Below are 26,003 nucleotides of genomic sequence, written 5' to 3' on the forward strand. Positions count from 1 at the left end.
TGAGAATTTGGTTACCAAATCTTAGCACGAACAAGTTCTTAACCAGCTCCTTACCCAAGTAGTGGTCAATTCTGTAAATCTCCTCCTCAGTGAACAACGGCGACAGTTGTTTCTGGAGCTCTGTGGCAGTTTCCAGGTCTCTGCCAAATGGCTTCTCCACGATGATTCTCGTTATACCGTTAGAAGCGTACACGTTCTCCTTCAGCTCCTTGGCCACTGTGATGAACACCGAAGGTGGCAACGCCAGGTAGAACAGTCTGTGAGGCTCCTTGACGCCTCTCTCCTGCTCAAACGCTTCAATTGACTCGTTCAACGTCTTGAACCCTTCAGCCTTGTCGTACGGACCAGAGATGTACGACACCAACTTCAAAAACTCCTCAACCTTCTGCTTTGACTCCTCCGTCGTGGTCTTGAAGTGCCCCTTGATTCTGTCGTGGAGCTCCTCAGACGTCATCTGTGAACGGGCATACCCGTAGATCTTGGTAGAGGACGACAGATATCCTTCTCTGTAGAGACCGAATAGTGCTGGGAACGTTTTCTTCTTCGCCAGATCTCCAGACGCACCAAACACAACAATCACTGTGTTCTCTTTGAATTGAGTTGCCATCTTTGCTTCTTCAATGGTGATATTGTAGCTGTTGTAAATTAATCCGATGAGCTAAGAGTGAACAAAATGGGACAAATGGACAAAAAAATTTGGTTGCTATGCTCGGGTTATCAGCACCTTCTTTTATACAGAAATTTGGGACAAAAAAAATTCTTCCGAGGGTTAAAAAAAATCAAAATTGTGACACAAAAAAACCAGAAAAAACCCAAAAATTTGAAGGCAACCTTGGGAAATTTTCTGTGGACACTGAAAAAGCACTGCAAAAAGTTGTGATGCTTTCAAGACGGAAAATTAGTCGTTTTTTGGTATAAAGTTACAGACAAAAACGCCAACAAGTCAATTCTGTTTATAAAGCTTCAAGCTCAAACAAGCAAAGGTGTTTTATTTATTCGCAAATTCGACGCACTTTTGCCCCCTTTTTTATATTTCCAACAGCCCGTGGCGAAAATAAACCAAGTGCAGTTGAAGCGATGATAAGTCGTAGGAAGCGGAAAAAAATACACAAACGACAGGCAAGAACAGCGCTGGAGCGGGTTGGATTCCTCCGCCCAGTTTCCTCTGGTGAAAGGTGGTGATGCCCCCTGAGTGGGGGGAGGAAGGTGTTTTTTTCTCTCATTCTCGTTCAGGCTGGCTCGCTCGCTCGCGCTTTCTATTATTCTGCGCACGTGACTTGATGCAACGCTGCACCTCTTGATGCCGGAAAAACTATGTACACCGGAACAACTAATCTATGGTGAGACAATAGACCGTTTGGGCCATTGGGCTATTGTACGGGACGGGACAGGACTGGACTGGAAAAGGCCCTTGTTGTGTCCATTAGTGGTTAACCAAGGCTCCCACAATGGCTCGTTTGGTGAATCGATAACGAACACTACGATATCCGTGTGTCCTGCTGCTTCCACACGCTACCCAAGTCACACATACAACCACACGTATGGATTTGGTAGCTTTCGGCTGGGTGATGTGCGCGTTTTGGACACAGGGGCAGAGGGAGGGTGGACTTTCGTCCGATTTGTCCCAGACCGGTGCTTTGCAGGTTCGGCCACGCACGGACAAGACATAATGGACTCACATCATCTACAACGGCCATTCACAGGTGTGCTTCTATGTACGTTATCGATGTAATCTACATGGTTAAGATCTGTTGCTCTCAGTGTTCATTCCATCAGGTGCACGCCGATATGCTTGGGCAATTGGACAAAGTCCACATTGGACATTGGCAACGGCTGTTTGGTAAACACCAGCTCAACGTCCTTCAGATCAATCTTCACGAAGATGTTGCAGTTTTGTAGATGTGAGTATAGGTTCACGTAGTCAATCTCCAGGACTTGTAGGCTTGGGAAATGCGTATGATCAAAAGTATAATCCTGCCTCTCGACCCGTATCTTTAACGTGATGGACAGTCGTTTCAATTGCTTGAACTGTGAACCGACGGTGAGCACGCTCTGCGTATCAAACCGACCTAGGGTTAAATCCTCTATCGTCGACGATAAGTGCAGACTGAAAGGAGGATCCTCCGGTGATATTGAATACAGGGACTCCGTAGCCAGCGTGTCGTGTGATTGTGGTATGTCGTTGACGTCAATGTTGTTGTAGGACATACTCAACTGCTTCAATCCCACCATCTGGTTGATCAGTTCGTTACTCTTGATAAATGACTTCGAGTTCGTGGTCAATGAGCACATCTCCACTCCATCTAAAACCGGAGACAGTTCATCAAGAACGTTAAACAGGGCATTAGGCAGAGATGTGAACTCAAACGCCAATTGCTTCAAACTGGGGGCTCGGAGTCGTTCGAATCTCAGCGTATTTTCCTCCTCACGTTCTCGAGATCCGTAGATTGAAAGCGATAACAACTGTAGACTTGGTAGATACAGATCACATAGACAGGCAGAGTTCCCCACAATGGTTAGTTCTTGTAAGCTGTTCAATCGTGTGACACTCTTACTCGCATTCCAAAAGAGTTCATCGTCCCCTGTATATGCACTCTCCAACGACAATGACCTAAGCATGGGATAGCGATCAAACATGCTGAGAGGGATCCCACTTTCAATGGCAACGCCAAAGACCTGCTCAAGATTTGGAAGGTACGAGCCTTGGAAGAAATCAACAAGTGGTGGTATTCTATTAGAGGTCATCGAGGTGTTTGTTATACCTCTGAGAATCTTCACACTCTTTGATACAAACCGGCACGGATGGAGATTGCTCTTCGTGAACCAGAATTGTGGAATCTCAACAGCCCTCCGGAATTCATACTCATGGCCAAATCTTATGAGATCCTTCTCAACCATGGAGCTGTCACCGCTGAGGCTCAAATCCTCATGGTTAAATGTTTTCAAGGCATCTTCAGCATCGTTTAAGAACATCGTCTTTGAAACCTGCGAGAGCATAGCATGGAATTTCATGGCCTCAGTGTTCGATGCTCGATTCTCCTCCACAGGCTCGTAGTCGAGCCAGTATCGACTCTTCTGCTGAAATGACCGACTCGCACCTTTCCTTGTCATGAAGACCTCAATCAGAGGTGACAGCGGCCGTAGTTTACAACTGGCAATTGTGTACAGATATGGATACGAGCCTGTAGAGTCTGGTGATAGCCCTGAGTATTCAAAGATGAACAATTGGAACCTGTGAACAACAGATTCAATCTCTGAACGATCACTTGACTGATCCATGTGTAAATATCTGCCACTTATGCCTTTGAAGTATTCACTCTGCTCTTCAGCATCACCAAGTACAAGGACAAACGACTTGATCAGAGCCTGGAATTGTTTACACACCCTGGAGAGGTCAATGAGTTCATACACATCTTCAAACTTTGTAAGGATAAGCAGTAGAACCTCATCAGGTAATGAAAGCAAGTTCATTCTTGCGGGAGTCTGCTCACGTGGGCTCCTTTCACGTTGAACAGGGCATGATGTTCGTTTTGTAGGCTCTCAGTGTGGATTTCTTAAGCCCCGCGAATTCCGTCAACAGAGAAGCAGGTGGTTAGGGAAGGTACTACAAGGGGAGATAGATGATACAGTGGGTAGTAATAACAGTTAGAAACATAGATGTAGAGTAAAATGGTTAGTGCTGATTCTGTTTTGTAGCTGTTCTTTTTTGGGGGGCATTTGGCTTGAATTTTCAATCAGTTTCAAGAGGTAATACCACAGCTCGCAGCTCCATGAGTTAGATAGTGAATGACACTCGTATTGATGTTGAAAGTAGCAATTGTATAATGTATGGACGCTGTGAGATTGATCCGCAGGTGTTAAAAAGTGAGTCGTGCCTTCCTGAAACCTGTGTTCTGTATACGAAGAGAGCACGTTCACAACTTGAACTCTCTCAGAACTACGAGGATGACAGAAATCATTCGTTGCATTGAGGTAAGCAAAAGCGTGTAATAGGGGAAGCTCATACTCTCATAGCCAAGATCGATGCTCTTACCACGTGTAACAATTAGCCTATTGTGGCTTACTGGGCCTGCTTTGGTGTTACAGTCGATGTTGAACGTGTAGGGGTGGAACGGCCTGAAGAATCATTGGAAGCAGAGCCCGCAGAGCTCCCAGCAGCAACAGCAGCAGCAAACGCAGAGCGAGTACGGGAAGATGGCGGAGCATCAGCATCCCTATCCACTAGTGGTAGATCATCAGTCATTGTTCTTGCCATTGCCCTTCGAGTAGCAATGAAATCCGGAGGCAAACCCAATAGTTCGAGTGCACGAGAAGCAGTATATACTCTGGTAGTTGGGTCTGGATTCTGTAAAACATCAGGTGGAACGGAAGATGATGGAGTATTAGCTCGGCTGTTGACTGTTGATTGCTTCGTGGTTGAAGAAGAAGATGCTGTTGTCTTTGAAGAAGAAGACGGACTCGTTGATTTTCTGTTACTCTTTGAAGTTTGAGCACTGTTTGTTGAAGTGCTCGCATTGGCTTTCACTGGACGTGTGTTGTTCTTTCCAGATGTTGAAACCTTTGAAGACGAAGCTTTTGGCGGAAAAGACTTCTGATTGGAGTTCTTTGGTAAGATGGATGTATTCACCGGAGAACCAGACCCTGAAATAGAAGTCTTCCGAGCAGCCGTCTTTGAAGCACCAGTCTTCTGGGCTGAGCTCTTCCCCATTGATATACCAGCAGAACTTCTATCACGATTGGAGCTATTTCCGTGCTTTTTACCAGAACGAAATTTGATGTTATCATAAGCAACAACGTCATCGTCATCCAAGCTTTTGGCCTGTCTCTTAGAAGTCGGTTGGCTCTTAGCTGAACCCCTTGTGTCGTACCTTTTTGGCAAGCCATTGTCCGAGGACAATGAAGATTGACCCTTCTTTGAGGAACTTCGATTTGAACTAGCATTGTTAGTGGAGCTATTACCTCCAAATGAACCCTTCTTAGCAGCATTTTTCGAAGATTGAAGACCAGAACTCGAGTTTTTGATTCCAAAAGATGAAGATACATTTGCTTGATTGCCAGTTTTTGCACCACTGGTGCGTTTAGACAGGAACCGAGTATCATTTGAGGTTAAAGACGTGGTTGTCTTACTGCTACCTTTGGCATTGGTGCCGGTCTTTGCTTTGTTACCAGCAGAACTTTTGGCGTTGTACACAATCTTATCGTCTTCCCAATCCTTATTCCCCCTTTTAGATGTTGTGTTTGGTGATGTTTTCACAGTTGAAGAAGAGCTAGATGCTTGATTGGAATAACCACTTGACGGAGATTCAGCAGGCTGCTTCTTAAACTGAAAAGTGGATGGTGTTGGCGTTTTTGATGCTGCGTTTCTTGTAGGTGAAGTCGTCGTTAAGCCACTGGTAGATAATACACGATTCTTCTCCATCTGTTCTTTTCCCTTTGCTTTAGTAACAAAAGATGGACTAGAATCATCCTGGCGTGGGTTTGAACTGTCTGCAGTGCATTCAGATGTGATTACATGCATAGCACCTGAATTGACAGTGGAGTTCGTAGACATGGAGAAGGATCCCGTGGTGGGTCTTGTAGAATCAGTTCCAGTACCCTCTGACAACGTGGTACGGTTACCAAAAGACCCCAATCCACGATTAGGTGTACCAATTGCAGCTCCAATAACACTGAACGGAGAGGTATTAGATGGTTGGCCAATCCCAACAGAACTTGGGCGAGTTCCTAGCGGTGATCTTGAAGTTGGCTGAGCATTTGGCGTAACACTTGACACTGACTCAGCTGAAACCGGTAGAATGCTGCCAGTAGATCTGGGAGAAGAAGACACAGTCTCGTCAACAGAGCTCTGAAATCTCTGTTGAAGACTTTTTGGCATCGTAGCCATAACATTGTCTAAAACTTCATCCATGAATGATCTAAAGGCAGCGCTACCTAAAAAAGAATTCGCATCATCATCGCCATCGTACACATCGTCCTCAAAGTCATCATAACTGTCGTAGTCATCAGAGTAGTCATCGTCATCATGGTAATCATAGTCGAAATTGTACTCAAGGGGATTGTTAACAGTAACCGAATAATGGTAATTGTCATCGTCATCGTCATCGTCACTGAAGTTATCGTGATTATCATCACTATCACTAGTATTTGCATCGGTATCCATTACCACGTCATCATCATCATCATCATCATCAGAATAGTCCTCATCAGAATTTTCAATAGGATCAAATATATCGAAGTATTCGGTAATGCTTCCACCATCAAAATCGTCGTAATCAGGGTCATCAGTTGGGTTGTAATTCAGATCATCCTGTTCTGCAGACCCAAGTCCATATAATCCATATTTATCATCCGTGTGCGCAACATCGTGATCAACGGTGTCGCTTCCAAAGAAGCCTTCAGGCCCCTCACGTAGAACGTTCAAGAGCATACCAGTATCACCAGGAAGCCCTGCAACTTCTTCCTCCAGAAGGTTATTCATGAATTCCTCGTACTGGTCGAACGAGCTTCCACCTATACGATGCCCTCTTTCCGTTCTCGTCAGGTATGGATAGATACCTGCACTTAGCCATATCTCCTCGAGGTGCTTGAGTCTTTCAATACTCAATGTTGCAACTCGACCGTTTGAAATAGCACTGCGACCACTTTGACCATGTGAGTTGAGGTATGGTGCATTGATAGTCTTGGAGTAGAAATATTGTCCTCTCAAGGAAAATAGCTTGATCTCATCTGTAGCTGGCAACAAGAACATTGCATTTGATTGGCATAAGCAATTATTGATGATATGGCTCACATACTGCTGAGCCGTGTGAATTCCAATGATTTCTTTACCGCACATTAGACAAATAGATGAGGTTCCATTCGTAGACCGTGAAGCAGTATCATCCCGAGTGAACACACTTCCATTTTGCAGTATGTTGGCTTCGATGAGCGAGTTAAGACTCTTAGGTAAGTCCAACAACTTCACAACACCAGGATATCTCAAACCACCCAAAGGAGGCACCATCGACTCATGCAAAGGATAATGAGGGAACTCTGTTTTTGGACCGGTAGAGAGAATATCAACCAAATTCGGAAGTCCTAGACTGTGCAACAGGCTATCGACACTGAATGACTCAGCTGACTCTGAAAAGACAAAGGTTGGATCGTAAACCTTCATAAAAATAGCAATGTTTCTCAGATCAACTATTATTAATCTTTCGATGCAGCCAATTCTGCTAGCAATATCCTCTTCAGCATAATCAGTGAACCATATCTTTTGATCAGGGAAGAAATCGCCAAACACCTTCACAGTCCTGTCATCGATATTCATAAAAGGTTTACACCGAGGATACAAGACCTTGTCAAGATGAAGGTTTTTGCCGTATTTTCCAATAAAGATCTTCACAAGACCAGTGACAACCTCTTTAAAAGGTATCTGTGTGCCAAACAACAGAATACAAAACACTGTAATCATTGACGTCGTTCTGGAAATGTTATCCAGAATGTGTGACTTTCCCTTCTTGTCTCTTGGGTACGAGAAACCATGAAGACACACTGCGTATTCAAACAGCGATTTCAACAGAACAAAAGTCTGTTCAGGGATTTGATCCAAAAACCTTGTGTAAGCAGAATTACCATTGACTCTGGTTGCTATTTCAGCTTGAGAAATCGTTAAGCTGAAAATGCTCCATATGTGCACACTTTCTGCACCTTCAAAAGGTGAAAAGCCTAGTGCCAAATCACCATTCTCCATCAACTTCATTATTCTATCCTGCACGTCGTACAAGATGTCGACGACTCCCTCAGTCATGATTTTTCTCCAAAGTCTCATATCATAATCTTTCTCCAGCCAGCTTCTGTCATTGACCATATTGGGTAAAACGGGGACGTAAACATCGTTCTTCACTTTACACAATGGACACGATACACTACTGGATTTCTTCCAGTTTTCACGACGCAAATAGTCCTGTAGACATTCAAAGTGGAATCCATGGTTACAGGAGACTGCCACTCTTGAAATGATCGATGGACGAGAATATGCGGCTGATTGACAAGTAGTTTTACCAACGAACTCGTCATCGGGTTCCAAAGTGTCATCACCCCAGTCCATGAACGCCCTTTTGATATAAGGATCATCGGAAGTTGGCAGCCTCTTGATGGTATCGGTGTCGACCAAGGTAATAGGCATGAGCATTAGTCTTTCAGTAGACTCAAACCCTTGACACATCACACATTGTCTGCAACCAGCAGTGTCCACGTCAGCTTCCTGGTTAACAGTTTCGTTCTTCAAGATGAAAGCTGCCTGTTTCTTCTTCATCTTCTTCAAAAGACGTGCTTGACGAGATTTTGCAATCTTCTTCCTCTGAGCTACATCATTCTTACTCTCCACCAGACCAGATATACCCTGTTTGTACTTATCAATTGCACCGGCTCCATGTTTCTTGACAATGCTTTCTTTGACCTCATCTCCACATTGTAATAAAAACCACTCAAACAACAAATTCGCCTTACTGGTTATCTGTCTGGAGTATTTACCAGAGGCCACAACTTGGTAAAGAAGTTGGTATATCTCGGAAGACATCCAGATCTTCAAAAGATGTTCTTTCTCACCACACATTTCTGAGTCCATCAGGATAGCATGGAAAAAATGCAGGATATAGACAAGCATGGTTTCACTTTCTCCATTGAGCGCAATTTCAAAGAATCGGTGTGCAATACTGGCAAACGTTGTCGTACGAGTGAAGTGACCGATTTGCTTTGAAAAAGATTTAAGCTTGTCGAGTTGTGGGATGAGAATTAAAGTATCATCACCATCAGCAATGGCCTTCGATATAACCGCAACATTCGTGATGACATCTCTCTTCTGCGCCAAAAACGCCAGAGGATCAACATGCTTGAACTCTTCCTTTTTCAAGGAGTACATACCTTCATCCTGTAGACCTTTAGGTGGAGTAAAGTCAGTAAGTTGATGAAGTGTTTCCTCAAAGAGCTCATGAGTGATCACTTGTTCGTCCAGATCGTCTTCGATTTGAGTAAAAGTCAACGGACCAGAAAACAACATGTACCTCAAGATTTCAATAAATGCATGAACCTCTTGTTTTGGTTTGGAATCAAACAACATGAAGTCTGATCTCTTGGAAATCATAGCATACAAGAAACCCAGAACCTGTTCCATAATGTTTGGAGCCTTGTTCCCGTAAACACTCAGCTCAGCATCGACATTCGATCCCGCATGGGAGAAAAACGGTTGTAATTCAAAGTAGGAAATGAGGTCTTTAATAAAGCCTTCAGGGTCAATCATTCCATACAGCTGAAGAAAGTAAATATCCACCGCAAGGTCACTATCACCAAACTCACGTTCGGAATAAAACGCTGCCATGGAGAGAACGCTTGTACCGTTACGTACCCATAGTCGAGCATTGATTTGGGCATATAGTACCAAACGTTTTAAAGAAACGCGGGCAATATCAGCAAATGGCACTTGCTGTGCAATTGTGCCCACGGTTTTGGAGTCACGATACACAACTTTCAACAATCTACTGAGGAGCAGCAGTGTTGGATAGTAGAATCCAATCTTTGAAGAAGAAATCTTGGACACCTTTCTTGGCTTTTGTTTGGTCAACTTCGATGCCAAATCGAACATAAGTTTGCTTGTACAATGAGACAACTCAAGTGATCCAAGATCGTCAAGTCTCCACTCATCTGTCAGTGACAGAATTATCAGGTTTAGTTCTTCGACAGCCACCTCATAAACCTGATATTCGAGATTCTCAAGCTCCACATGTTCCCCAGTTTTTCTAGTGATCAAATAACTATCGTCATGATACTCAATTATCTTGCAAAAGTAGTAAAAAGCGGTAGGATGGAAGAAGCTCTTGATACTCTTCGTCTTTTCTACCAAGTGCTTGAGCGTTTGGAAAATGGTGTTGTATGTTACTGTTCTCTGGAGTCGACGGTCTGCCAAGGGACCAGTGATTCTAATCACACCAGGCCGATCTTCCCATTGCATATGGCTCAAAACGTCATAAAGCAACGCCAATAAACGGTTACATGACTGCTCGACAATGTGTCCAGAAGTTATAGGACAAGTGAGGAACTGGACAAGGAACTCTTGCAAAAACGTCAGCAGAGGTTCTCTATCGAAAAGCAATGTGTTCTTGAGCAATAAACCATAGATATCAACCACTTGGACGCCAGCAGTGAGTTTGAACTCCGTTGTAGATAGCAGAACAGCCGTAAGCAGTTCTTTCAGTTTGGAGCGGAATAGCTTCCAAAGTCTAGGTTCCAGGAATAAGAGGAATTTCAACCTTGTAGATTCATATTTTGACGGTTCTATAAGAACTTCTGTGTTGCTAGTGACAAAATCTCTTGGAAGAAGGGACCCTTCAAGCAAGCCCTTATAAGGTTCTTGAATGTTATCAGACTGCCAGAATGGTGCCAATTCAGAAGGCAAATGGTAGGTAGCTAAGAGAGAACGTGCCATGGCAGATCTCGATATGGTTTGAAAGTTGTAATTTGGGTTATTCAGCAAGCCTAAGAGGACCTTCAATACTGAAAATGCAACATCTTCTCTACCAAACTGTTGATTGTCTGTAACGGTGGCTGGAAACGGAAGCATCGCAGCAGTACGATATTGTTTCAGAACCCATTCAATTACGTGACTCTCTGTAATGATTGTACGACCGTAGTCGTTAATTCTCTGTGCCAATGCATTGCAGAGATGCGGATCAGGGGTTTTACCACATATAGAAATAGCATTCTCTGCCTCCGAGTAGTTGTGAACTTCATCATTCCAAAACACAAGGTAGTAATCTCTCACGTCCTGCGAAGGCTTGTGGACCTTGTCCATCACTGATCGGGTGAAAAGCACATCTTCCTGAATGGCCGTCTCTCTTTCATGTTGAATACGCTTCTGCACAGAGAGCAAAGTCTGATTCTGCTGGGAGAAAACCTCAATGATGAACTCGAAGCACACGTCAAAGATCACAGTCAACCGGTCTTCGTATTCCTTGTTGAAGATTTTTGCATCTTCTTCCGAGCCCACTGGCTTTTGACAAGCACAGCGCAACTCCTTCGTCCACGCTTCCTCATCACCACAGTCACAGATACCGTTATTTGAAGATCTCGCAACACTCTTAGAAACATTGTGCCCAACATGGTCATCCTTGTTAAAGCAGTTGGCACACAGAACACACGTCTCGTCAAACCCACAGTCGGCGCATCTGTAAATGATATCCTTGTTGGCAAACCGATGACCACAGTTTCTACCTTCGTGTCCGTAGTTGACCTGTGGTGGCTTCCATAGGTTCCAGCTCCTGACACCTTTTAGTTCAAACTCATTCTCGTAGAACGGGAGTGAACTCGAACCCGGAAACACCCTCTCAAGATGTGCGCCATCCTCACTGACAGCCTTGTAGAGAAAGTCACGAACAACAACCAACCTCGACGTGAAGTCGTCTGGGTAAACCCAGCCAGCAAGTTCGTAAAGAAACGTACGCAGCTTCTGAGCACTTGAATCAGACATAGTTCCACACAAACACGAACACCTTCCACTGTTATTGCGTGACGCGTTTGTCCAGAAATCTACTAGCAGCAGCTATTTTTCGAGCTTTTAGAAGTTTGTCTTGGATGTATGAAGAGGTGGAAATTTTCCAGGACGTCTGTGTCTCGTTTTGGCCCTGTCTTGTCCTGTCTTGTCCTGCGTTTTTTTCGATCTCTTTCTGATTTTTTGTCCAACGTATATATAACTCCGGCGAGGACATTTGGAACCAAATTGCAGTTCAGGGAAGTCGACGATATATGATGTTTATATGTAGAGCAATGTCAGGTCACAATTGGTTCCTGTATTCCACATCTCAATCTCTTGTTAATTCATATTTCCTTTGTTAACTCATCCCAATGGCCTCACCATATGACGCTTCTGTAGAAGAAGGTGCCATCTATCGTCTGATCCGGACACCTCATCATCCGGACACCCACACCCAGCCTGTACGCCCCCCCCCCCCGATGACTGGAGACGGTAGGCGCAGTCCTTTGTTTACGGTTTGTTTGCGTCACTTTCCATCGATGGCGAAATCGTCCATAAAGACATACACATGCCACTGAGCTCGGTTGGACATACCTGGACAAAAGCTCGATTAGAACACTGGTAGCATCTGAATGAGCACGGTGCTTGAGAGGGATATTGGTGAATGTACGCCGTCGGAGGCTTTCGAGCTTAATGGTGAGCTCTTGAAGAAGTCATTGCTTCAGTTCTCAAAGAGATACCAGCATCGGTTTAGCAAAGCTGTCAAGGTTGATCTAAGAAGGGTATTATTCTTTGCTGCTTCCCACCAGGGGAAGTACATGAAGCACCTATTCAACGATGTTGATGGCTCTGTGCTTCCGACGAATTGGGAGCATGTGCTCCTGCCAGAGAGGTACCAGCATTTGGAAGGACGTGGGTTTTACTTCCAAAGAGCCCATTATCACGACTCCTCGCATCCAAATAGATCGTGTGGAAGGATGTTCAAGAAAGGTGAACCGATATACCGTTGTATGACATGTGGTAAGGATGAATCATCCGGATTGTGTCTGGACTGCTTTGTCGAGGAGGATCACCAGGGTCATGCGATAATACCATTAATCTGTCAAAGAGAAAATGGTGGTGTCTGTGATTGTGGAGATTCTGATGCCTGGAAGAGAGATTTCCACTGTAAACATGCCAATTGTGAAGAGACACCAATATCACAGATTCCAGAGGATTTCCAAATATCCCTCCTGCAAACGTTCGAAATCGTACTTGACTTTGTCGTTGACGTTTTGGCCGGTTCAACTCCAATTCTGAATCAATCGAGAAAGACCGATACTAACACAGTGTTGCTGAACAAACATTTCTCAGTTTTCCAACAGAATAAGTACCATGGTACGGATTGGCCCTCTGAAACGTTCTCCCTTGTGCTCTACAATGAGCAAAACAAGCAAATTGTTGACGCTCTGCAAAAGATTGTACTCACAACCGACAAAGCCGAAGACTTTGGACTGATGGTGACAGACAGAGTGAACAAGGTGGGAAGAGCAACTGTAATGACACATACTGATCTTGAGAAGCTCATTGAAGCTCAAAACGAACTACGTGCCGCTGGCTTACCTTGCTGTATCAGAAACTCAAGAGACACATTTAGAGAGGAAATGTCGTCTGAAATTATCATATGGCTCCTCGAAATGGTCAATGGACCAGTCTTTGGAAATTACAACATTTCCAGGGATCTTTTATCAAGAGCTTTCTGTCGTAAATGGGATGTTGGTATCAACCTGCAAATGGGCACACCACCAGGGCCTGGCGGATTCCGTGATTTCACAAAGATCCCATTATGGGGTAATCTGCCATTGAACCCTGATGACGCTTACCAAGATCATTGGAGTAGACCCACAAATCCATGGAATGTTGAAGAGTCTGTTGCAAAGGAGTGCCAATATGATCCAAATTTCCGTATTTGGAATTACACGACGTTTCATGGCTCAAGATTACAGTATCTCCTTTACTTTGACATCAGACTTTGGAAAGCAATCAGAACAGATATTCACAAGCTTATGAACTCCGTTCTTACGTCGAACAGACATTACAGACCAATTGTATGTTGTCAATACGTTGATATTTACCCAAAGCTCTTGGAGATGTTTTTCCAAATGGATAGAGAGCCTGAGTATAGCTGCATGACAACGTTGACAACGCAGGTTTTTACTTCATCATCCAATGCTACACAAATAGCACAGCATGGTGATCTAACGGTACTTCTATCGTGCGCTTATTGTTACCTAACAACTTTACAAATTGTTTGGCCAATGGTTAAAGTGGTCCATGAAGATCTAAAGCTCGCAGCTTTTAGAAACAGAAGAATAGGCCAAGTCATATTTGATATTTGTTGTGTTCTTACAAAGAGCACATCTTTGGTTGATGTGATAAATTCAGATTTTGTTATGCAGGTTTGTGATATCCTGGAGTTGTTCCAAGGGAAACCCGTTCTAAAGAGAGCAATACACGCACACGTGGAATATGAAACAAATGATTACGGACTATATTTCAATATGTACTCTGTAACTGCATCTCTTGCAGAAGTTGTTGCAAAGGCTATGTTGAAGCTTCCTCATGATGAAGTCATGCATCTGGTATATATCATTACTGAAAGAACCATAATGTGCCAACGTTCTATTTCTCGGGTGGAACCAAATCATGAGAAGATCGAAAACTCAGTATTGAAGACAACAGTTATGGACACCATTGAAGGTCCATTTTCGGTTTTTGACTCCAAACCTCACTTGTCCAGAGTCAGTCTTGTCCACCCATTACATGCCTTTACGACATGGGCCATTCAATTCTCAGGTGTTACGGATATTAGAGACTTTGAATTAATGTTGCAACCTCGTGGTGACGATATTTTGTTCCATCTTCTCGAATATCCATTGAGGACATTGGTGATTCTCGCACAAATTCGTGTTGGCCTATGGGTCAGAAACGGATACAGCATCCGCACACAGTTGAACATCTACAAAACTAGTGGATTAAGAGAATCTGCATTCAAGAGAGATGTTTACATGATTCAATTTTTGATGTGTATGCTTCCTGCAAGTGAGATCATGGCAACCTTCATCAATAAATGGAGCCTTCAACCTTGGCTGAATGAGGACTTTACCAATGAAGAAGACTACGAAGACTCTACATTGAGCTTGATGGCTGAGGAATTTTTGCTATTCTGCATTCAATTACTTTGTGATACAGGATATCTTTTCGAGGTGGAAGACATGAGTGAGAAGAGAATACGGAGAGAAATAATTCACTACTTGTGTTTCCAACAGCTGTCCTACTCGAAGCTTTGTGCCTCAATTCCCGAGTACATGTATCACGAGAAACGCTTTGATCTTGTTCTAGAATCTGTTGCGGATTATTCACCTCCAATCGGTGCCAACGGAGTTGGGCATTACAAATTGAAAGATGAACTATACGATGAAATTGACCCTTATTATGTACACTATAGTGCAAATAAGAGAGATGAAGCAGAAAAGGTCTTGCGTAAACGTATGTCGAAAGAAAAAGGAATTCCATACGATGAAACATTTATTGAACCAAAACTGCAAAATTTGGAGGGAACCCTTTTTCAGAACTTGTTTACTGTCACATCATCCAGGATTTTCGTACAGTTTCTAAAGAGCACTTTGAAGTTCGTCAACAGAGAAGGACTGGAAACTACCGAGTCCATAATGACTCTGGTATTACACTTGATTCACATTGGAGTTAATGGTATTCATAGATCAACATGTTTAACGTTTTGCGAAACGCTTTTTTCCGAACTCACCGTGGAACATAACGAACCGTTTTACTACGAAAGTGTTGGTGCTTTACTCTACAAATTTCTACTAGATGAGTCATATTTGTCTCATTATGCAAAGATCCGTGAGATATTCAAAGCACTAGCAGATAAAAATATACATGTCAACGACTATCTCGAAGAACAAGTTGAGCATTTTGATTCATCATTATTGACAAAGAATGCGGTTGATGTTTCTAACGGAGAGACAGAATTTGAACGGAAGAAGAGGCTTGCTAAAGAGAGACGAAACAAATTGATGGCTAATTTCAAGAAACGTCAGAACAACTTTGTGAGTAAAAACAGCAATGATAACAATTTGAGTGATGAAGATATGACTCAATCAGATAACGATGATTGCTGGGAGTATCCTCAAGAGCACTGCATATTATGCCAAATGAGTCTGGGAAACGATTCACTCTTTGGAATTGCTTGTAACATATCTCCTTCATCCGTTGAGAGAACCATTCCTTTCAATGACAAGTTCTGGCTTTTGAGATCATTTGACGATGTTGGAAGCATGGATGACACCTCCCAGTTGGAAAGTGATCCTCGATTGACAACTTATCTAAGTGATCAAAAAAGGACTGCGGTTATTGGGCCACCTTTCCCAGTGAATGGACAAGAGTCTATTAAGAGTGATCTATTAACAACAAGCTGCGGCCATGGAATGCATTACAGTTGCTATTTAGAACATCTGGAATCATCAAAGTCCCGTCACACCCAGATTATTAGAACAATTCCAGAGGATTTTGAGAATTGGGAGTATGTCTGTCCATTGTGCAAGTCTTTGGAAAACGCATTCATACCAGTCTTATGGACCAAAAATCGGAACAAGTTCAACGACTTTGTCAACTCTAAAGAATCATGGTATGAAGGCTTTGATGATATTAGAAAAACTTCTTGTTGTGAACCGTCATCTCTTACGGACTTTGCTGCATATATGCTGAATTGTTTAGATGAGTCTTTGAAACAGGAGTACAAGGGTCTTTTAAAAACAGGAAGTGAAGATCTACCAAAGAACTTCAAAATTGTGACCAGTGCCATCATTTCCAGAATTGATTCTGTTTCTCCAATCCATTCAATGGACCATTTAACAAGACTCGTACGGGATACAATAAGGATTTCAGAAATCTCTTGCAGGAGTATGTCTACGCCATCTGGTTTAGTACCCGACCTTGTTTCCAATCAAATCATGACCAATTTGAGAGTTCTAGTTGAATTCCGTAAAACCATGCTTGGACTGGGTATTATTCAGGAAGAAGTTGAGGGTAAAAGAAAGGGGATGCCAGTAAAGCTTGCAGAGGAAGCACTTGGAAAGTTAACTTTCCTTTCCTCAGACAGGGTTTTTGATGCCTTTGATGATATTGATTTTTTCGACTTCATCTTCTCGTGTACACCATACCGTGATGTCTCACAAAATTCATTATATCGCTTGGGATTCATGTTTGAAATCATGCAAAAGATCTCCACATTATTGTCACAGATTAAAGATTCTAACTTTGATAAGGATGGCGATGATATTGGCCTATGTGATATACCATTATTGAACACCAATGAAGATAGCGAGGCAAACCTAATGACACTTGCAAGAGCATTTAGGGATAACCACCCACTCTTTGACAATATATCTGATGAGATATTCGAAACAAGTGAGTTTGCAATTACTCTTTACACTATGCTCAACCGTTGTATCACACCTTATTTAAGAAGAGTCTCAATATTGGCTGCTGCCACATGTGGAGATTACAACATCTGCTCCTCAAACTTGTGCATTGAAGAAGGCTTGGAATCGGATCGCTTGTGTAAGCTCTTGAATCTACCAACCTTGAGTGAAATGTTGATGCTATTTAACAATCCACATTCTGTCGAAAGGGAGAAGTTTACATCATATATCAGGTACATTTCAACGACGGAAAACGAATTATCAGCTCCCACTATTGACTACCCTGGTGTTATTCGCTTGTTAGATCTTCCTCACAGACTCGATGATATATACACGAAGTTATTCTACAGTAAGGAAGAGTATCTGTCTTTGGGACCTTCTTTTGATCCTGCCATTTGTCTATTCTGTGGTAGCGTTGTCTCCTTACAAAAGAAATCAGCTAAGCATTTGGAGGGTGAATGTAACAACCATGTTAAGCGAGAATGCATCAACCAAAGTGGGATTTTCTTTCTACCTAAGCACAACTCTTTGCTGTTATTGAATCGAGATTGTGGTTCTTTCCATCCAGCACCCTATGTTGATTTCCATGGAGAGAATGATGTTGAAGGAAAGGTTCCACATCTCATGACATTGAACAACGAAAAATATGACAACATAACTCGGACACTTTGGATGCAACAAGACTCTCAAAATTACATCACCAGAATGCTCGAAGGTGCACTCGATGTTGGTGGATGGGAGACCTTATGACGCATCAACTGTGTCCATAATGTGTAATAGTCAGAGAAAAGTTAATTGCTGTTAGATATCTAGAGATGAGGGCTGGGACATGATGTTTTTAAAGTGGAAAATGAAGTGCAGACACAGTGAAATTAATCTATACATCAAAGGATATCTATTGTCTTTGATAGAAAAACACAGGAGATGATGGTGGTTCAAAAAACAGAGCTAAGTGAATCCAATAACCAGGGCGAGCTGGAAAGTTGGAATAACCTAGTTGGAGGAACCATGCAAATTCATAAAACCTCTGGTCCACGATAGTGGTATAGCTGACGAGTAACATTTACCGGTGACTGCTCTCTGCGTGTTAATTATACCGTGATATTTCGTTTATTGAAGTCCTTTTGATCTAAGAATTTAGTTGTCCAGTTTAGCCTCTTTGAGCTTCTCTGTCACTTGCTCCTCTGAATTCTGTTCTGTACTCTTCGTAGCACCTGGGTAACGAGAACCCTTATCTTTCTTAACCTTCTTCTTCTTTTCAACGGCTGCTGGAGCTGGGTAACCCTTTTCGTTTGCCTCTTGGAATTCTGGGTCATTCTTGAAGTCCTCAATGATTGGAGCCAGGAGGATGTTGACCTGGTCAGCAACACCACTCTTCAAGTCAGGTGGTGCCAGCTTCAACTCCTTGAAGTCATTCACCAACTCATCGTAAGAAGTGTAGTTCAATGGACCACCAAACTTCTCTGGACGGTCAATTGGGAACTCGAAATGACCTTCACCAAACTTGAGCTCTTGAATTGGGGCGATAACATACTTGATGAAAGAGAGCAAACCGTTGTCTTCAACGACACCTGGAGCACAGAAGGCAGTGTTGATTTTCTTCTTCACTTGCTTAGGCTCTTCCAAAAGATCAATTTTGGAGTTTGGATCAGAAGCTGACATCTTACCACCTTGTGTCAAGCCTGGAACCATTGGGTTCATCAAATGGGCTCTCTTCTTGTAACCCAAAGAGCCCAAGTTCTCCTCTGCAAGAACAAAGATCTTACGCTGGTCAACACCACCGAATTGGACATCCACACCCAAGTGCTCTTCATCCAAAGCTTGCATGAGAGGATAGATCAACCCTGACAAGAGTGGGTTTGCAACTTGCTTAACGACATCAGCACCGGCACGTTTAGCATCATTTTGGGATACAATGTTGGAGAGACGGAACAAATCGAGGGTGTACTTCTCTGAGAGCTGGTAGGAGGAGCCAACAACGAATGTCAACTTATCAACTGGCACGTTGATGGATTTCAACAGGGACTTGACAACCTTTTCGTAGTACTTGGCTCTAAAGTTGACAACCTCCAATGGTGCCTTCATGTTGTCCAAGAAGGCGTGCAAGTCAGCGAGCAGCACAACAACTTCGACACCGGCTTTCAAAAAGTCTGCAAGCTTTGTCATAGGAACAAAGTAACCACAGTGAGGTCTACCAGTTGGTGCAGTACCCCAGTACAACTTCAATGGACGTTCATTCTTCTCCAAGTGTTCCTTGATGATTTCTCCGTGCAGAACCTCTTGAAGGTTCTTGGTAATGAGAGCGTATTGCTCTTCTGGTGTAAGCTTCTGGGCCATACTTCTCAAGCTACTTGGATACTACTTTACAAGGAAAGAAGGAGGAAGAAGGAAGAATCAACAACAAGTGAAAAGTTGTTGTTTGATGGAAGGGAAATTTCAACGGGAAGAGCATCCATCGCCCGTTGCGTCTTACATGTGTGCTGAAATTTACGCTGTAAAAATACGACGATGGGGCCCGTTGGCTCGGCCTACAGGCTCGGCCAGTGGTTAATGTTCTCATTGTACCCTGAGTAAATCTCAGAACGGCCTTGTAAAACGATGCGTGCACCCTTTCCAGATGCTTAGGAACACCTTGAACTGAGCTGTTGGTGTGCCTAATTCAGCTCATCACCACTCAATTGATCATGGAGATTGAGTCTGAAGAAGGCGTAGATTGCCCTTTGCAAGATGGCTTCTACTTGGAGTACTATAGTGGTCATCAGGGTAAGTTTGGACACGAGTTTCTGGAACTTTCAGTGGAGATGAAGCCCGGCATGAAGTTCGGTGTAGTACGATACAAGAACAATTCACATTATAGGTCTGATGATACAATCACCAAAAGACTGGATATCAGCCTCTCGGTGGTCAGAGTGCTGGTTAGTATGGTCAAAGAGAGTGAAATTCTGCTAGAGAATGATACGAAATGGCCCCAGAAGAACAGAGATGGCAAGCAATCGCTTAAGATTCGGCTGGGGAGGGAGAATAAGCTGCTAGAGGTGAGTATGCTGCATCAATGAACGAAGCTAAACGTACTAACAGGGTGGAACAAGACGTGCAAGTTCGGCTCTCTGCAGGATGTTAAGAAAAGCGACGATCCAGATGGGCTAAGAGTCTTCTACTTCCTTGTACAGCATGTCAAGGCACTGCTCTTTTCACTGATTTCACTACACTTTAAAGTGAGTCCCTGTTGCCATTATTGCTGTGATGGTTTCACGAGAAGAGAGAATATATGTACTAACAGTGGAATAGGTCAAACCTACAAGCTAGTGGTGTCTGCGTGTTTAACAACGGGTGTAATGACGGTATATATGTATAGAAGGTGTCTTCTGTATGGCTTATGTAATCATCGCGACTCATGTTACGTAACATTCTGCTTATCTAATCAGCACGCAGATTATTATGTCAGCGATGATTAATCGATCAACACAGAAAAAATGCTTTGGGCGGCTAAGAACAACAACAACAACAACAACAACAGAAACAACCAGTCAAACCATCTCCAGCGAACTTCTTTATCGATAGAAACCGGTACTGCAAGAGAAGATGTCCATCAACTCCCTTCGTATGCCCTCCCGCCCTGTTGGGAGACGGCCTATCAAGAGTGAACGCCCTAAGAAGATCCCAGTGGCACCAAAGCAGGAGGCTGAAGACCCAGCGGACTACAAGGAGTACTCCCTAGTTGCTTGTAAGGACGAGGATATTGAGAATATGAGAACGAATGTGTTGAAGTTCCAGTCTAAGCATAAGATCAATCCCTCAGAGTCATTCACGAAGCCTGTTAGATTGCACCGGAAGGAGACTAGGAACCTACAGTATCAGCTTACGAGGGCTGAGATTGAGCAACGTCAAAGGGAGAACGCTGAAGCCCGTCGTATTGCGGAGGAGGAGAGGCTAGCGAGGGAAAAGGCCAAAGCTGAGGAGCCAGGTCGTGTGGTTTTCGATATAAAGAATGATCCCAACGTGGCGCCTGAGCCTGAACCTGAACCAAAGACTGAGGAGGAGAAGAGGATTGAAAAGATGGCTAAACAGCAGGCCAACATTGCTCCTGACGGTGGCGCTAGGAAGAAACTGTTCAAGGACAATAGAAAGACCAGACAAGTTAGAGTTATGAAGGAGGAGGATAGAAAGTTGAGATATGAGGAGTTTTATCCGTGGGTTATGGAAGATTGGGATGGTCAAAACACATGGGTTGGCCAATACGAAGCTGCCAATGCAGACACGTATTGCTTACTGGTGTTGAAAGATGACAAGTTCACAATGATTCCAGTGGACAAAGTGTACAAGTTCACACCAAGAAACAAGTATGCAACGCTTACTCTGGAAGAAGCGGAGGCGAGAATGGAGAAGCACAATACAGTGCCAAGGTGGTTGATGAAACATTTAGATGAAAAGGAGCAAAAGTTGACGAGATATGAACGTACTAAAAAGAAACTGAAAACGGTTGAGGGAACCTCTGAAAATGATAACGGTAAACGTGATTCTGACAATGATGACCTGGACTTTGATGAAGAATTCGCTGATGATGAGGAGGCTCCAATCATCGATGGTAATGAAGAAGAGAACAAAGAGAGTGAACGGAAGATGAAAAGAGAGATGCTTGGTGCCAATGCCATGGGATTACATGACCAAGACGGTGAAGAAGAAGACGATGTCGATGATCTCTTTGAAGCGAGAAAAGTTGATAAAGATGGTGAAAGAGTTCGTAAGACTTTGATGAAAACTGAAGGTACGGGTATCTATGATTCAGAAGATGAAGTCAATCCATACTTGAATGAATCAGATTTGGAAATTGACAACTCCGAGGAAGAGATCATCGCTGCTGACTTGGGCAAATCAGTCTCACCAGCAGGTTCATCTGTACAGACAAGACAATCCAGTCCAGCTCCAGGTACAAGGATTAAAGTCAAATCTATTAATTCTCCAATTGGGTTTGTTGTTCTTAAAGGTTTACCTTCCGTGCTGATGCAGTTCCCAAGAGGTGAATGGAATCCAAATGCGAAGAGAAGAGTGCCTGAATACACGGGAAGTGATGACGAATCTAGATATACCAAACGGATCAAATTGGAGGACGATGAACACAGTATTCCAACCACTGTCAAATCGGAAGAGCCTATTCAAATACCAACTGTGCAGGCCTCTAATGGAGATTTGCTTACAGCTGAAGATGTTCTGTCGGTTGTACGCAACGCTGAGAACATCACTGTTAAAGATTTGATCATCAAGCTGAAATCCAAGCTGAAGAACCCAGAGAATAGAAGTAGAATCAAACTCTTGGTTAATCAACTACTCAAGACAGAGAATGGCTTCCTCGTACCAAAGGAGACTACGAAAGTTGAGACATAACCTGACAGAAAGTGCATATATATAGAAGCAACAGTACATAAAGTATCTAATCTATACCACTTCGACAATTTCATCATCATCACTTGATTCCTCTTCTGCTTCTTCTTCAAGACGTTGTTCGATTTTCTTAGCTTCTTCCTCGTCAGACTCGATATCACCCAACTCTTCCTTTGTTGGTATTTCCTCCATTTTGTCATTGTTAGGATCTTCATCTCTCATCAGCATCTGGACTATACGGTCACAAATCTCTTGGACTTTATCGTTGTTACTATTCTTGTGCAATTCTCTAATCAGTGGGTAAACGGATTTGGAGCGGAGATACTCTCTTGCTGATTTTGTTGAACAAAGGAGTAACAAACTTTCCAAATGGACACAGATGATCTCTTCAATTGGCTCTCTTCTCTTGTCTTCTGGAAGTAACTGCAATTCGTCTGGTAGCTTGAACAATTCTTCCTCGTCCAGGTTGGCATCCTCAGATGTTGCAATTGGTAAGAGCAAATAAGGCAAGATATTAACACCATCTTCATCTAACAGGTTCACATGAGCCTCAACCTCAAACAGAGAGTTCTTGATTGTTGAGGCAACACCTTCACGTCTAACCTTGGAGTCATACATCTCAGTGAACACCAACAGTTTACTGATTGGCACAACGCCATCGTATTTTTGCTCTGTGACAAAATATTTTCTGCCTTCAACAAATCTCGACACATCTGCAAAGAAGAAGGACAGATAATCAAAGTTTGCCGATTTGTTAAAAGATTTATCGGCACCCTTAACAAACACATCGATGAGACAATCGATGGCCTTTGGGCTCTTGAAAACATCATTGGACGCAGTTTGGACTTTATCAAAGGTGAAGAACTTCTTTGCATTTTCATGCTTGGCAACATTTGCCAATAGGATGCAAACCAAATCAGCGTTTCTGTTATTGACATCCAATATGCTGTTAACCAAGAATTGTAGATACTCGTCATCTGTAGCAATTATGTCTCTAACCTTCAAGTCAGAGCACAGGTTGGCCAGTATGGTAAATGCATGCAATGCTGTGGTTCTTCCAATACTCATTGACAACACCTTAAGATCCAAGATCGGTCTAAAGTTGTCGTTATGGAATACACTGGCCTGAGGACCTACAGAGAACCCAACAAGGTGTTCCAATGCCACTGATCTTACAGGGTCTCTTTCATCGTGTAAGAACTCCACAAGCTATTCATACCGAGTTAGTAATTGGTCTCGCTGTATAGCAAACCATTTGAATATACCACGAACCTCTTCTAGCTCCGACTTAGCCATTGTTCTCTGCCTTTTCAACGTGAATGCTGAACCGTTGTTAATGGTTTTACTAAGCACTACATCCAGTGAAAATTTACTCAGTCCTGTGCTGCCCCGACCGATGAGCAGAGAGCCGCGAACTCGTTTTGTAAAGAGCGCTTTCTCTGTTTGCGGTTAAACTTTCCAGAAGTTTCCACGGGACACATCCGTACACCAAATATTCTCCCTGGGCTCTTTTTCCCTATTTTCGCCACAGCTTAGACCTTTTCGACGAATTCTGTTGCATCGTAAGACTAAGCAAGAAGAAGCTTATCGTATTGCAAAGATGTCAGACTGGGATAACGTTACAATCATTGGTTCCAAGGCGCGTATTGGTGGTGGTGGTCCAAGAGCACAAGTTGCAAAGACCCAATCACAGATCAACGCTGCCAGAAGAACCGGTGCTGTCCTGTCTGTTGACAAGAAGTACGGTTCTTCCAACAGATCCAATGACGTTGAAGGTCAAAGATTGACCAAGATTGATAGAACAGACGATGTCGTTGCCCCAAAGAAGGTGGATGCCAGTGTTGGTAAGGCCATTGCCAGAGCCAGACAGGAGAAGAAGTGGACGCAGAAGGACCTGGCCACCAAGATCAACGAGAAGCCAACCGTCATCAACGACTACGAGGCTGGTAGAGCCATCCCACAGCAACAAGTTCTTGGTAAGCTGGAGAGAAACTTGGGTGTCAAATTGAGAGGTAAGGACATTGGTGCTCCATTGCACGGTCCAAAGAAGTGATTTGAAGGGGAATTGTTCCTCTTTATAACCCTTTTTAATGTTATGACGTTATGGAGTTTCTAAGTGTCTATCGTAGTAGCCTGACAGCTCTGCTGTTTGTCTCATCCCGTATGTCTTGTCTCTTCTATCCTTTCTTGTCCCGGACAATCCTCAGCATTCGTCTGCCCCCAGGACATGTCCCGCTTTGTCATTTTCAGTTCCAGGACAAAAAAGCATCGACAAAAGGAAAAAAGCCAAAAAAAAATGTCCAAAACAAACAAACACTGCAATCAAACACTGGAATCAAACACTCGGACACCAAACAACAAGACAAAAGTCCCTTGTAGCTCAGAAAGATGGCATCCCTTGACTTCACACCACAATACAAAGATGATGAGGTGTACTCCCTCGCTGGCAAAGCGTTGAAGTTCGATACTCACAAGGACATTGAGCCTTACCTCAAGGAACTCGATGAGTTGAAGAACGTCAAGAAGATCGACTTCTCAGGCAACACCATTGGTATTGATGCTTCAAAGCATCTTGCTGACTCATTGAAACTACACAAGGATACCCTGGAGGAGGTGAACTTCTCTGATTTGTTCACTGGTCGATTGAACACTGAGATTCCACAATCGTTGGACTATTTGCTCCCGGCTTTGCTCGATGCTCCAAAGTTGCACATCATCAACTTGAGTGACAATGCCTTTGGTCTACAAACCATTGAGCCTGTTGAAAGATTCCTACCAAAGGCTGTGTATCTGGAGCACTTGATCCTCTCCAATAACGGTATGGGTCCATTTGCCGGTGAACGTATCGGTAAATGTCTGTACAAGCTGAGTCTCAACAAGAAGAAGTTGGCACTACCTTCGTTGAAGACTTTTATCTGCGGGAGAAACAGATTGGAGAACGGCTCAACCACTTATTTGTCCATTGGTTTGAAAGCACATGCTGACTTGCAAGTTGTGAAGTTGTACCAGAACGGTATCAGACCTCAAGGTATTGCTAGATTGATTACCCAAGGTTTGAAGCATAACTCACAATTGACCATCATCGACTTGCAAGACAACACCATCACAAAGAGATCTGCAAAGATCTTGGCTGACCACTTGTCATCTTGGAAGAACTTGAAAGAGTTGAACGTTAACGACTGTTTGTTGAACCCATTGGGCTCGCTTGAGTTGGCCAAGGCATTGAAAGGTGGTGACGTCCTTGAGAACTTCAAGGTGTTGAAATTGCAGTACAACGAGCTGGACCAAGAGGCGTTGGAGCTGTTGAAAGATGCCATCTCCGATAAATTGCCAAACTTGGAACTTTTGGAGTTGAACGGTAACAGATTTGAAGAGGAGAATAACGTTATCGATGAAATCAACGCCATCTTTGAAGACAGAGGCGTTGGTGAACTCGATGAACTTGACGACTTGGAAGAACTCGACAGTGATGAAGATGAAACAGACAGTGAAAAGGAAGAATCCGAGGAGGAGATTGAAGCTGAAATCTTGGAGAAGGAGCTTGAACAAGAACAAGAGGTTTACACTCCTGACAACAATGACAAGGATGTCACTAAACTCGCGGAGGAATTGGAGAAGGCTACGATATAAGACTG

At 43.3% G+C, this 26,003-nt stretch overlaps 9 protein-coding genes across 9 annotated transcripts; 4 read left to right on the forward strand and 5 right to left on the reverse strand.

Annotated features, from left to right (window-relative positions):
• Window positions 1-15: 15 nt before the first annotated feature.
• CYBJADRAFT_171496 (glucose-6-phosphate-1-dehydrogenase-like protein) lies at window positions 16-607 on the reverse strand (the record flags this gene model as incomplete). The annotated part of the gene is made up of 1 exon (XM_020216228.1): window positions 16-607. A coding segment is annotated over one exon (592 nt), but the record flags the coding sequence as incomplete, so codon positions are not given.
• A 1,157-nt stretch (window positions 608-1,764) lies between these two features.
• CYBJADRAFT_160996 (F-box protein) lies at window positions 1,765-3,471 on the reverse strand (the record flags this gene model as incomplete). The annotated part of the gene is made up of 1 exon (XM_020213576.1): window positions 1,765-3,471. The coding sequence occupies one exon, from the start codon at window positions 3,469-3,471 to the stop codon at window positions 1,765-1,767; it is 1,707 nt and encodes a 568-aa protein (XP_020072625.1).
• A 7,555-nt stretch (window positions 3,472-11,026) lies between these two features.
• CYBJADRAFT_115300 (zf-UBR-domain-containing protein) lies at window positions 11,027-11,254 on the reverse strand (the record flags this gene model as incomplete). Its single annotated transcript, XM_020212185.1, has 1 exon — window positions 11,027-11,254. A coding segment is annotated over one exon (228 nt), but the record flags the coding sequence as incomplete, so codon positions are not given.
• A 950-nt stretch (window positions 11,255-12,204) lies between these two features.
• Window positions 12,205-17,739, forward strand: CYBJADRAFT_117904 (uncharacterized protein; the record flags this gene model as incomplete). The annotated part of the gene is made up of 1 exon (XM_020212243.2): window positions 12,205-17,739. A coding segment is annotated over one exon (5,535 nt), but the record flags the coding sequence as incomplete, so codon positions are not given.
• Window positions 17,740-18,126: 387 nt separating this feature from the next.
• On the reverse strand, window positions 18,127-19,748 carry TYS1 (tyrosine--tRNA ligase TYS1; the record flags this gene model as incomplete). The annotated part of the gene is made up of 2 exons (XM_020216810.1): window positions 18,127-19,314; window positions 19,737-19,748. The coding sequence occupies 2 exons, from the start codon at window positions 19,746-19,748 to the stop codon at window positions 18,127-18,129; spliced, it is 1,200 nt and encodes a 399-aa protein (XP_020072628.1).
• An 844-nt stretch (window positions 19,749-20,592) lies between these two features.
• On the forward strand, window positions 20,593-22,371 carry TFG1 (transcription factor IIF subunit TFG1; the record flags this gene model as incomplete). Its single annotated transcript, XM_020212492.1, has 1 exon — window positions 20,593-22,371. One exon carries the CDS (start codon window positions 20,593-20,595, stop codon window positions 22,369-22,371), a length of 1,779 nt encoding a protein of 592 aa, XP_020072629.1.
• A 51-nt stretch (window positions 22,372-22,422) lies between these two features.
• On the reverse strand, window positions 22,423-23,664 carry HGH1 (Hgh1p; the record flags this gene model as incomplete). The annotated part of the gene is made up of 2 exons (XM_020213577.1): window positions 22,423-23,577; window positions 23,641-23,664. The coding sequence occupies 2 exons, from the start codon at window positions 23,662-23,664 to the stop codon at window positions 22,423-22,425; spliced, it is 1,179 nt and encodes a 392-aa protein (XP_020072630.1).
• A 304-nt stretch (window positions 23,665-23,968) lies between these two features.
• MBF1 (multiprotein-bridging factor 1) lies at window positions 23,969-24,421 on the forward strand (the record flags this gene model as incomplete). The annotated part of the gene is made up of 1 exon (XM_020216811.1): window positions 23,969-24,421. The coding sequence occupies one exon, from the start codon at window positions 23,969-23,971 to the stop codon at window positions 24,419-24,421; it is 453 nt and encodes a 150-aa protein (XP_020072631.1).
• A 335-nt stretch (window positions 24,422-24,756) lies between these two features.
• On the forward strand, window positions 24,757-25,998 carry RNA1 (GTPase-activating protein RNA1; the record flags this gene model as incomplete). The annotated part of the gene is made up of 1 exon (XM_020212511.1): window positions 24,757-25,998. The coding sequence occupies one exon, from the start codon at window positions 24,757-24,759 to the stop codon at window positions 25,996-25,998; it is 1,242 nt and encodes a 413-aa protein (XP_020072632.1).
• Window positions 25,999-26,003: the final 5 nt, after the last annotated feature.

The sequence above is a fragment of the Cyberlindnera jadinii genome (genome assembly GCF_001661405.1).
Source record: "Cyberlindnera jadinii NRRL Y-1542 unplaced genomic scaffold CYBJAscaffold_2, whole genome shotgun sequence".
Classification (NCBI taxonomy): Eukaryota; Fungi; Ascomycota; class Saccharomycetes; order Phaffomycetales; family Wickerhamomycetaceae; genus Williopsis; species Williopsis jadinii.